This window comes from Tupaia chinensis, unplaced genomic scaffold, assembly GCF_000334495.1.
Source record: "Tupaia chinensis unplaced genomic scaffold, TupChi_1.0 Scaffold142134_1, whole genome shotgun sequence".
NCBI lineage: Eukaryota > Metazoa > Chordata > Mammalia > Scandentia > Tupaiidae > Tupaia > Tupaia belangeri.
This window is the reverse complement of record NW_006201985.1, coordinates 179864-190565: the sequence shown is the minus strand read 5'-3', so window position 1 is coordinate 190565 and position 10702 is coordinate 179864. Positions and strand designations below refer to the sequence as shown.

The following is a 10702-nucleotide window of genomic DNA, read 5'->3' as shown; positions in this document are numbered from 1 at the left end:
AAGTCCCTGGATCTGGAATTTGAACCGTGGTCAGCCATGTGGAAGTCCAGCACCTTAACCCATGCCATTTGCCAGCCCCAAAATGTTTGGTTTTTGAAAAACACCCATTTTCACCTCTAAGATTTTCATAGCTTACTTACATGTATGACTTCATTTACCTATTTACATTTTGGGAATTAATTTTGGTGACAGGAGTAGGTTAGGGATCCACTTCAGTATTTTTCCCCAAAATATTCAAATAGCACCGTTTATAGGAAAATTTCCCATCAGTTTTAAGTATTTTTTTAATTGCCAGAGGGCACATGTTCTCACCAGACAGAGATAGAGAGAGGGGCATGATCTCACAATTCCCTCCCCATTTTTCGATCCCATTGGCATGCTGGAAGACACACACATATGGCTAGTATGTTTTCTAAGTCACAGGGACCAATATTCAAACTGCAGTTGGCCATGTTGGATCTGACTCCATTAATCAGTGGGCTATGGGATAGCCCTTAAATGTGTTTTTATCAGAGATAATAAGCTCTTGCTGGATTTGTTCTATTTTTGTACTCTCAGTCTTTTCTTTTTCTGACTTTCTATTTCTACATACTCAGTATTAATTTCTCCTGTTTATTTTTGTTGTTGTTATTTGATTCTCAGATGTAGAAAATTGCTTAATTATATTTCTCTATATATGATATTACTATAGTGATTTCAAAGCCCTTCTTGTCCATTTATTGATACATTTATTTTATTTATTGTTTTCTTAATTTGTACCCATAACTCAGTCCTCCCCTCCAGAAACTTGGATCAAAAGCTTGCTATAGCTTGGGAACCAGCAGTTAGCATGATGGCTATGTCGCTGGACTCCCACATAGTCGACCGCAGTTCGCGTCCCGGACCCGGTGGCTTAAAACTCACGCCAGGCGCGTGTGCGTGCATGCCCAAGATCCCGAGAGGAGAATGGAGGAGAAGGGATTGCGGCGTGACCATCCCCCCTGGGGGGTGATTTCTCGCTTTCTGTCTCTATGTCTCTCTCTGTCTGTCTGGCGAGCGCACGCGCCCTACAGTGAAAACCTCTCCAAAAAAAAAAAAAAAAGAAAGAAAGTTTGCTATAGCTTGAATATCCACTCCCCCCATTCACGTGTTGAACATTGTAATGGGATTAAGATGATTAAAAACTTAATCCAATTATTGCATTGAAGCATGGTGCCTTTGGGAAGAGTTTAGTGATTGGGTGGTTTGCTTAGGGCCTCCATGATTGGCTTTTGGTGGGTTTATAAGGAGAGAGAATGAGAGAGAAAGGCACACACAAAAGACAGACCATGTTCTCTCTGCATATGCTGGCCAGCCACTCTACCTCTGGCAGCCAGCCTGATGCCAGCATCATGCCTTTAGGCTTTTTAGTCACCAGAACTGTGAGTCAAAGAAACTTTCGTTCCTTAAAAAGTACTCAGTCTCAGGTATGCAACACAATTATGAAATAAGACAATGCTTGACTCCATTTTTTTCTTTTTCCTTTTAAATGAGGTATTACTTACAGAAATGTGCACCAATTTTAAATATAGCTCAAGAAATCTTTATATATATGTGTGTATATGTATATATATGTATATATATACGTGCATATATATGTGTGTGTATGTGTATGTATACACACACACACACACACACACACACCTATAGAATCGTTAGGTAGGTCAGCATCTGTAACATGCACAGCACATCAAAAGGCTCCCAGTCAACTCCACAACACTGCTCTCAAAGGCAGTCTTTATTTGAAATGCTAAAAATATAATAAATTAGCTTTGTCTGTTCTTTTTTTTGGAGAGGGTTTTGCTATAGGGCATGTGTGTTCCCCAGAAAGACAGAGAGATAAAAAGCAAGAAATCACCCCCTAGGGGGAATGGCCATGTTGCAATCCCTTCTCCTCCATTCTCCTCTTGGGATCTTGGGTACACACGCACACGGGCCCGGCGTGAGTTTAAGACACTGGGTCTGGGACTCTAACCATGGTTGACTATATGGAAGTCCAGTGACATAGCCATTGTGCTAACTGCTGGTCCCAAGTTTTGTCTGTTCTTGAGCTTCAAATAAGTGAAATCATATAGTACTCACTTTTTTGGTCTCATTTCTTTTTAAAAAATATTATTTATTTAATTTCATTTGTTATCATTATTATTTATTTTCAATTTGACCAGACAGACAGAGAGAGAAAGGGAAAGCGAAAGAGCAAGCTGCCAGGTCCAGGACTCGAACCATGGTTGATCATGTGGGAATCCAGCAACCACCATGCCACTTGCCATCCCCCATATGTCTCACTTCTTTACTAAAAATTATTCTGTGAGATTCATCTACATGTACATCATTTGTAGATGTAGTTCATTTATAGCAGTAGGTCATTTTTTAAAAAATATTTTAATTGTAAGTAAATTAATTATACAATTTATTCTTCCTATCATCCATGGAAATGTGTGTTGTTCTCCAGTTTAGGCTATTACATATAAACCTTCTATAAACATCCTTTTACATATCTTTTGGTGGTTATAAATGGTCATCTCTATTGAGTATGTAGTTAGGAGTGGAATTTCTGGGTCTTATGTATTTAGCTTAGTGTTCAAATATACTTCCAAATAGCAATGTAAATTGCTCCACATCCTCAGTCATTTTACTGTTTTTGATGAGGACCAGTGGCATTTCACTGTGGCTTTAATTTACATACCCTGGTGGCTAATTATGCTGTGCACCTCTTCTTATACTAACTAGCTATTTGTTTTTCCTATATTAAAAGTTCATGTTCTTCTGCCCATTGCTAAAACTGGAGTTTTCTGACTTTTTAAAAATTAAACTTTAGAAATTTTTAAATATATTCTGGGCATCATGTCTATAGTTTATGTCAAGTTATTGAAATAATATATGTAGAAATGGAGATAAATGATTAAAAAAGTGGTAAAATGTTAATAATTGGAGAAGCTGGGTAGAGAATGTATTGAGTCATCAGGAAAGTCATGACATATGTTTGCATAGAAAAACATCGAAAAATATGTCATGACTTTCCTGATGACCTAATAGAAGGGTTCTTTGCATTATTCTTTCAGTTTCCTTGAAAAGCTAGTTATTTCAAAACAAAGTGACTAACAAAAATGTACTAAGTATAAGATTTACACATGTATTTTGATGAATTACTCTTAGTAATTTTAATTTTTTATTTATATTTCATTGTTGTACTTCTCTATAGCACACAATATGGTCGTTCAAAGTATGCATGCAGTACATGACAATCACATAGAAGGACATTGCCATCTACATAATTTTCCACAGAAAACTTTACATTGCTGTGTCTGTTAAGTATTTCTTCTCTGAGCCCCTCTCCCATACAGTCTCTGGTATTTACACTTGTCCTCCCTACTATAGTATCTTTGAATCTTTCAATTTCTGCCAAAGAGTGCAGAGATTCAGTATATAAAACAAAGTGACAGAAAAATCAGTAAAGATATGACTTCCTTTTTCTATAAGCCACATGCATTCACTGGAGAAAGAAAAAAAAAAAAAAAAGAGAGGAAAAGTGGGAAATCACCCTCCTAGGGGGATGACCGCATCCAAATCCCTTCTCCTCTATTCTTCTCTCAGGATTTTGGGCATGCACACACACGTGCCTGGAGTGATTTTTTAAGCCACCGAGTGTGGAACTTGAACTACATTAAGCCATGTGGGAATCCAGTGCCTTAACCACCATGCCATCTGTTGGCCCAAAAGAGGAAGATTTTTAACTATACAATTAAGTAACTGAACCAAATAGGATATTTTACCCAACTGGGTTTTGTGAGAGTGTCCATGTTCAATTTGGTCTTTCTCTTGTGCTGGTCATTCAGGAGCTGTCACTCCTGAAATGGTGCGGCTTTTGCCAGAAGCTCTCATTTAGGACCCTGGTCTCCAATTTCACCACACAACCAGCTCAGCTTCAAGTGTTTTGTTTAGCTTTTTATTTTGTTTCCTCTTTGCAGCTGATTTGCACTTTGGTTTTCAGCCTTTCATTTGGACAGTTTAGGATTCTCCGAATGTATAGATTTCTTGAACAATGTCAATCGTACAACATCTACCAAAACTCAGATACTTTACGATCTCAGTCCTCAGCTTTGATTTATAACCAGAGGTTGTATTTATTAAGCTCTTACCATGTACAGACATTATATTAATCATATTCATTCATTTTTTACTAAGGCATATCACATTTACCTTCTACAAATAATGAACCTTTTCAAAATCATACAGACAATGTATAGTAGACTGGAGCTGTGACCTAGTTTTTTTCTTCCAAAAACCAAATACTTAATTACAGCAAAACAATGCTTCCCCAAAGAGAAGACGTGTAAGAAAAACTGGTGATAGGCCCTGGAAACAGAGATGTGACTACAACTATTTTCTGTCCTTCTTATAACCATTTGGGAACCTTCTGAAGGGAAAAGCAGCTCAGGATCCTCCCTAAGGATTCAGAACTCTCCTGAGCACTTCAGCCACTCCAGAGACTGCTCCCAGTACCCTTCTGGTTCACCTCACTTGTACAATATACCCTGAAGTCAACGATAACACCTTTGGATGTGTGTGTAGGAGGATGTACTTTGGTACTGACATCAGATCTCATTGAGCTGTTTGCCTGCGGTCTCCACTCTGCTCCCACTAAAGCAGATACATCTGTAGCACTTTCCCCTTCAATGGAAGAATATTTTTACTGGCTGAGCTAATTTAATCTTTTTTCCCCTCTCCCAGATGAGAAAATATCGGTAAGATTATCAGAGGGAGGCAAAGAGAAGGTGTGAGTTGAACAAAGATGGGATATGCAGGGATATATTGGGGATGAATTGGTTTTAATCTCTTTGGAGATTTCTTTTTTTTTAAATTCAACTAATTTTATGCAAATAATCTTATTCTTAAGACTAAATTCTCTGCAATAGATCCAGTCACAGTGGATCTACGGTATCAAACCACAATTAAATGTGAAATTTCCTCTGAAGGATCTTGGTCCTCCCCCTATGGAGACACGAGCAGAGCTTCCATAAAGTATTGATCAATATCGATTCATTGGATGAGATTCCTCTGTTGAACTGGTTTTGAAAGATAGCAAGTGGGTTTGGGAGATAAGAAATAGTGGTTTTAAGCACAAGGATCTTCGAATCAGAAGGGAAATTTAGCATTTTTCTCATGATCCCCTATGGAATCTCAGTCTCCTCTTCCTAAAATATATGTCGGCTTAGCCAAGGTATGTTTCTGTGATTTTGTATCCTGTTTCATATCCATGACATGTTTCCTTAGAGAAATGAACTCACAAGTTCTTGTTAAATCTGGAAAAAAAGCAGAATAAATTGACAGAAGTGTTGATAGTAAACATACTTTTCTTACACAATCTTCTTGACCCTGGAGTCAGATTCACAGTGACCGAGGGAAACATTTTGTCCTCTACATTTGTGTGGAAGAATAACGTTTAAAAAAAAAAATCAGAAGAGGCTAGGGGTACTGTATTCTAAAGTTGTAATACTGGGATTGGCAAAAGCCCCTATCATTTGACAAGCCATAAGTTACACTCATCTCTGACTCATTCATCTCTTTGCCTCCTGCTATTTTTGATTCAGGTCAAATCAGTTCAAGAAATACGTATTCTGGGACCAACAGTTAGCGTAATGGCTATGTTGCTGGACTCCCACGTAGTCCACCGTGGTTCGTGTCCCAGACCCGGTGGCTTAAAACTCACGCCAGGCGCGTGTGCATGCTTGCCCAAGATCCCGAGAGGAGAATGGAGGAGAAGTGATTGTGGCGTGGCCATCCCCCCTGGGGGGTGATTTTTTGCTTTCTGTCTCTCTGTCTCTCTCTGTCTGTCTGGTGAGCGCATGCGCCCTATAGCAAAAACCTCTTCAAAAAAAAAAAAAAAAAGAAATACGTATTCCAAATTTTTGTATACCACATTGATCTTATTTGCTGTGTATAAAGATGTCTCAGATGTGGTTCCTGCCCTTGAACATCTTACAGTCACAGAGAAGGATAGACAATTTTAATATTATTTGTGAAGAGCTGTGCTGGTGGTGAGTACAAGATGATATGCATATCTAAGATAGGCTGTGTGTGAGTGTATTTGTGTGCATTTATGTCTGTGTGCAGGGAATGGGAATGGTGGATGAGGAAAATGTGTGGATCAAAGAGGAAAATGTTCCTGGATGGAGAATATTTTTTCCCTACCAAAACTTGCAGTTATAAGCCAAGTGAAGAAAGGGTCATAGCAATACTCGCTCGGTGACTGCCCTTTCATTAAGGTAATCACTGGGTGTAGGCCTCACTTACAACTTGGTGGTAAGTGCTTAGTTTCATGATCTGTGTCTTCTTTCATCACAGCTGAGAAAGATTATTCATGAGGCATGGTCACACTGCACTCTTTTTTGCTCCATTTTTCCATCCTGTCAGGATTTTTTTTTTTTTTGAGAGGTTTTTGCTATAGGGTGTGTACACTCGCCAGAAAGAGAGAGACAGAGAGACAGAAAGTGAGAAATCACCCCCGGGGGAATGGCCACGCCACAATCCTTTCTCCTCCATTCTCCTCTCGGGATCTTGGGCACGCACGCACACGCGCCCAGCGTGAGTTTAAGCCACTGGGTCCAGGACTCGAACTGTGGTCGGCTACATGGAGTTCAGTGACATAGCCATTACGCTAACTGCTGGTCCCTATCCTGTCAGGATTTTGAGCACATATGTGCACACACTTGGCTTGTTTTTCAAGCTACAGGGACTTGGATTCAAACTGCAGTAGGCCATGAGGGATCAGCTTCCAGTGTATGGTGCTTAACCACAACACCATGGGGCTGGCCTCACTCACATTTTTATGGTATTTGAATTTTGTAAAAAGGAACCTGAGTCAATATGTTACTTAAATACATATTTTATTTTAACTACTTTTTGTTTATTTGTTTGCCACAGGGCATATGCTCTTGTCAGAGAGAGACAAAGAGAGACAGTGAGAAATCCCTCCCCAGGGGAGATGGCCATACTGCAATCCCTTCTCCTCTATCTCTTCCTGGGATTTTGAGTATGCATACATATACACTCAGTGTGATTTTCAAGCCATCAGATCTGGGATTTGAGCCGTGGTCCACCATGTGGGAGTCTAGGGGCTTAACCATCATGTCATCTGCTGGCCTGAAACAAGTAGAGTTTTAAAATTAATATATCATCTTCAAAACATAGACCATAGGCAAACAAAATTGAAATAAAGATATTAAAGAGGGATATGGAGTTCCTTTTTAGGTCATTATTTAAGAGTCTTTTATCCTTTTAAAGATTTTAGAGTTTGGTGGCACTGGTTTTTATTTTTCTAAAAATGAATCAACATCTATACCTCTATTTACCTGGGATAGGGGTGATATTGTGTAGCTATTACATTTGTATTACTTGATATGAAAATGTTTTTGTCTTGACAGATTTTCTTGAGTAGAATATTAATTTGAAATTGTTTACAGGATCCTTCATTTGGTGGTAAAAAGATTTAGAGACATTAGTTCAGATTTCTTCCAGATTGGTCATCAGTGGTGACATTGGCCTAAGATAATAGAATTCCTGGAAGAAAGATACCATGGAAGGATTTCCAAGGAGTAAGGAATAGAGTGAGGAGTCAATAGCTAAGGTAAGACTTATAAGCTGGGTTTTCTCACATGGGCTGGACTAGACTAACTTCTACCTACAAAGTAGCATCACTTAAAAGCTAAGGCACCTATCAGTTCAATGGTCAATAGTTATAACCAGAGCCAGCAGGTGGCGTAGCATTTAAAGTGCTGAACTCCCACCATGGCCAACTGTGATTTGCGTCCCAGACCTGACAGCTTAAAACTCACACCAGGCATGTGTGCATATGTGCCCAAAATCCCAGAGGAGAATGGAGGAGAAGGGATTGTAGTGTGGCCCATCCTCACTGAGGAGCGACTTCTTGCTTTCTTTCTCTGTTTCTTTGGCAAGTGCATGCACTCTATAGCAAAAATCTCTCTTAAAAATATAAATCTATACTATCATGAACGGAGGAGATATGACAAGAGCACATAAGACTCAGGAGTTTAGTTGCTAATACACTGAAATTAAATAGCATGACTTTATAGATAAGATCTATCTATTTATTATTGTGTTATTTAAAGTGTGAAATTGAGAATAAAAAATACATGATTTCTTTACTCTATTCTACACTTGTCAGATGGACACCAACAAAGAAGGCACTGTCTTTTACAGTATTGTTTTGCGGCACTGAAAATGCTCCAACGAGAGTAGCATGATCATCTTCTACAGACCTTATTAAGGTTTATTGAAATTTTGGGAAGTTACTGGCTCACTTACTAAGCTCTGCAACTCTGAGTTATATAATTTTGTAGGTTATACATGTTTATGTTTAGCATATAGTAACTTCTTACCAAAAAGAAAGACAAATGAGACAGACAAATCAGACACGGGTAACAGAGTTCCTCCTTCTGGGACTCTCTGATGACCTGCACACCCAGCAGCTGCTATTCATCCTTTTCTTGGGTGTCTACCTGGTTACTGTGCTTGGGAATCTGCTTCTCATGTCCCTTGTTTATGCCGACTCCCGGCTGCACACACCCATGTATTTTTTTCTCTGCAACTTGTCTCTGGCGGACCTTTGTTTCTCTACCAACATAGTTCCTCAGGCCTTAGTCCACCTACTTTCCAGGAAGAAGGTCATTTCCTTCACTCGTTGTGCAGCTCAGCTTCTTCTCTTCCTCATATTTGGATGTACACAGTGTGCCCTTCTAGCAGTGATGTCCTATGATCGGTATGTGGCAATCTGCAATCCTTTGCACTACCCCAGCATCATGACCTGGAAGGTGTGTGTCCAGCTGGCCACAGGATCATGGACCAGTGGCATTCTGGTGTCTGTGGTGGACACCACCTTCACATTGAGACTACCCTACCGAGGCAGCAACAGTATTGCTCATTTTTTTTGTGAGGCCCCTGCACTGTTGATCCTGGCAAGCACAGATACCCACACTTCGGAGATGGCCATTTTCCTTATGGGTGTTGTGATTCTCCTCATACCTGTTTCCCTAATTCTGGTATCCTATGGCCGCATCATAGTGACTGTGGTCAAGATGAAGTCAGCTGCAGGGAGGCTCAAGGCGTTTTCTACCTGCAGCTCTCACCTCCTGGTGGTCATTATTTTTTATGGATCAGCAATTGTCACCTATATGACACCCAAGTCTTCCAAAGAGCAAGAAAAACTGGTCTCTGTTTTCTATGCAGTGGTGACCCCCATGCTTAATCCCCTCCTCTATAGCCTGAGGAACAAGGATGTGAAGGGAGCTCTGAGGAAAATAGCCACAAAGAATTTCTCATGCAGGCGTGGAATCTCCTGCTGACTGTGAGAGAGACTCTGCGGACTTCCTATCTGTGAGGCCTGCAGGATAGTCCTCTTCCTTAGGAATCTTAATGATAGTCTCATCCTTGGGCCTTATACATTTATCCAGCATTTCCTTTGTAGAAGAAGATGATAAATAATTCCAGGAGTAATAAGAAAGAGGATCTACTTCTTTCAGGTTGGTCCTTTGGTACCTAAGAGTTATAAAATCTCCTGAGAAACATTCACATTTTATAAACCTTGTAAAAATGATCTTTTTGTTGTTGTTTTTGCCATAAGGCACATGCACACACTGAAGAGAGCTGGAGAGAGACAGAGAGAGGGAAAGTGATCATTCCCCCCCACCACCACCCCAGAAAGGATGGCTATGTTGCAATCTCTTCTCCTCCATTCTTCTCTTGAGATTTTAAGCATTCACTCACATGCACCCAGTGTGGTTTTCAAGTTGCCAGGTCTGGATCTCAAACTGTGGTTGGCCATGTGGGAGTACAGTGCCTTAATCACCATGCCACCTGCTGGGCACTGCAAAAGCTATCTTTTAAATAATACATTGTTATCAATCTATTCCAAATCCTACTCCAAGTCCTTTATCTCTTGTTATTTCGGAGTTTGTTTGCATCATCTAATAATTAACGAGCATTACTTAATCATTCACTATGAACTAGGTGCTACATGTGTACAACTGTATGTGTGTTTAAGGAGGATAAGGAAGAACATGGGTGCAATGTAGCAGAATATATGAGTATATGAGCTCTGCTGTCCTTTTCACACTTCTTAGAGAAATGCAAGGATTAGGAATCCACCTTCATAAAGGTGGATGTAGGGTTTGGGAAGCCAGCAAGTAATAGGGACATAGCTCAGGGTTAGCAAGAATGAGATGCTATAATCAATGCTAGGCTTGAAGGACCAAGAGCAGAGAACTGGAACCTGAAGAACAGAGCTATATCCAAAGGGCACCAGACAGAACTGTGGACTTAAGTTATACAGAAATGAGAAAGCCACAGGAGGAAAGGTTTCCAGCTCATTCTCCATCACCTTCTAATCTCTTACTATTGTATTCCAGTTAGAAGCCATAGGGGAGTCTTTAGGTATAATTCTAAAAGACAGCAACAATTTGGAAGCACAAACAACAGGAGAAAAACTAGAGGATGGATCCAAAGGGCCAACAGATGAAGTCTTCTCTTGGCCTTCAGCATGAACTTGTTCTTCCTTCAGCGTTTCATTTGTGTTTCTAAAACATAGAACACAAAGTTCTATTAACAACTGTATCATAACAAAGGGATAGCAAGCAGGTCATACCTGATACTTAAAAGAAGAGAGTCC

General features: G+C 39.9%; 1 protein-coding gene across 1 annotated transcript; it reads left to right on the top strand.

The window, feature by feature from the left end:
- Nucleotides 1–8432: 8432 nt before the first annotated feature.
- OR2D2 (olfactory receptor family 2 subfamily D member 2) lies at nt 8433–9380 on the top strand. Its single transcript, XM_006163436.1, has one exon. The coding sequence runs from the start codon at nt 8433–8435 to the stop codon at nt 9378–9380; it is 948 nt and encodes a 315-aa protein (XP_006163498.1).
- Nucleotides 9381–10702: the final 1322 nt, after the last annotated feature.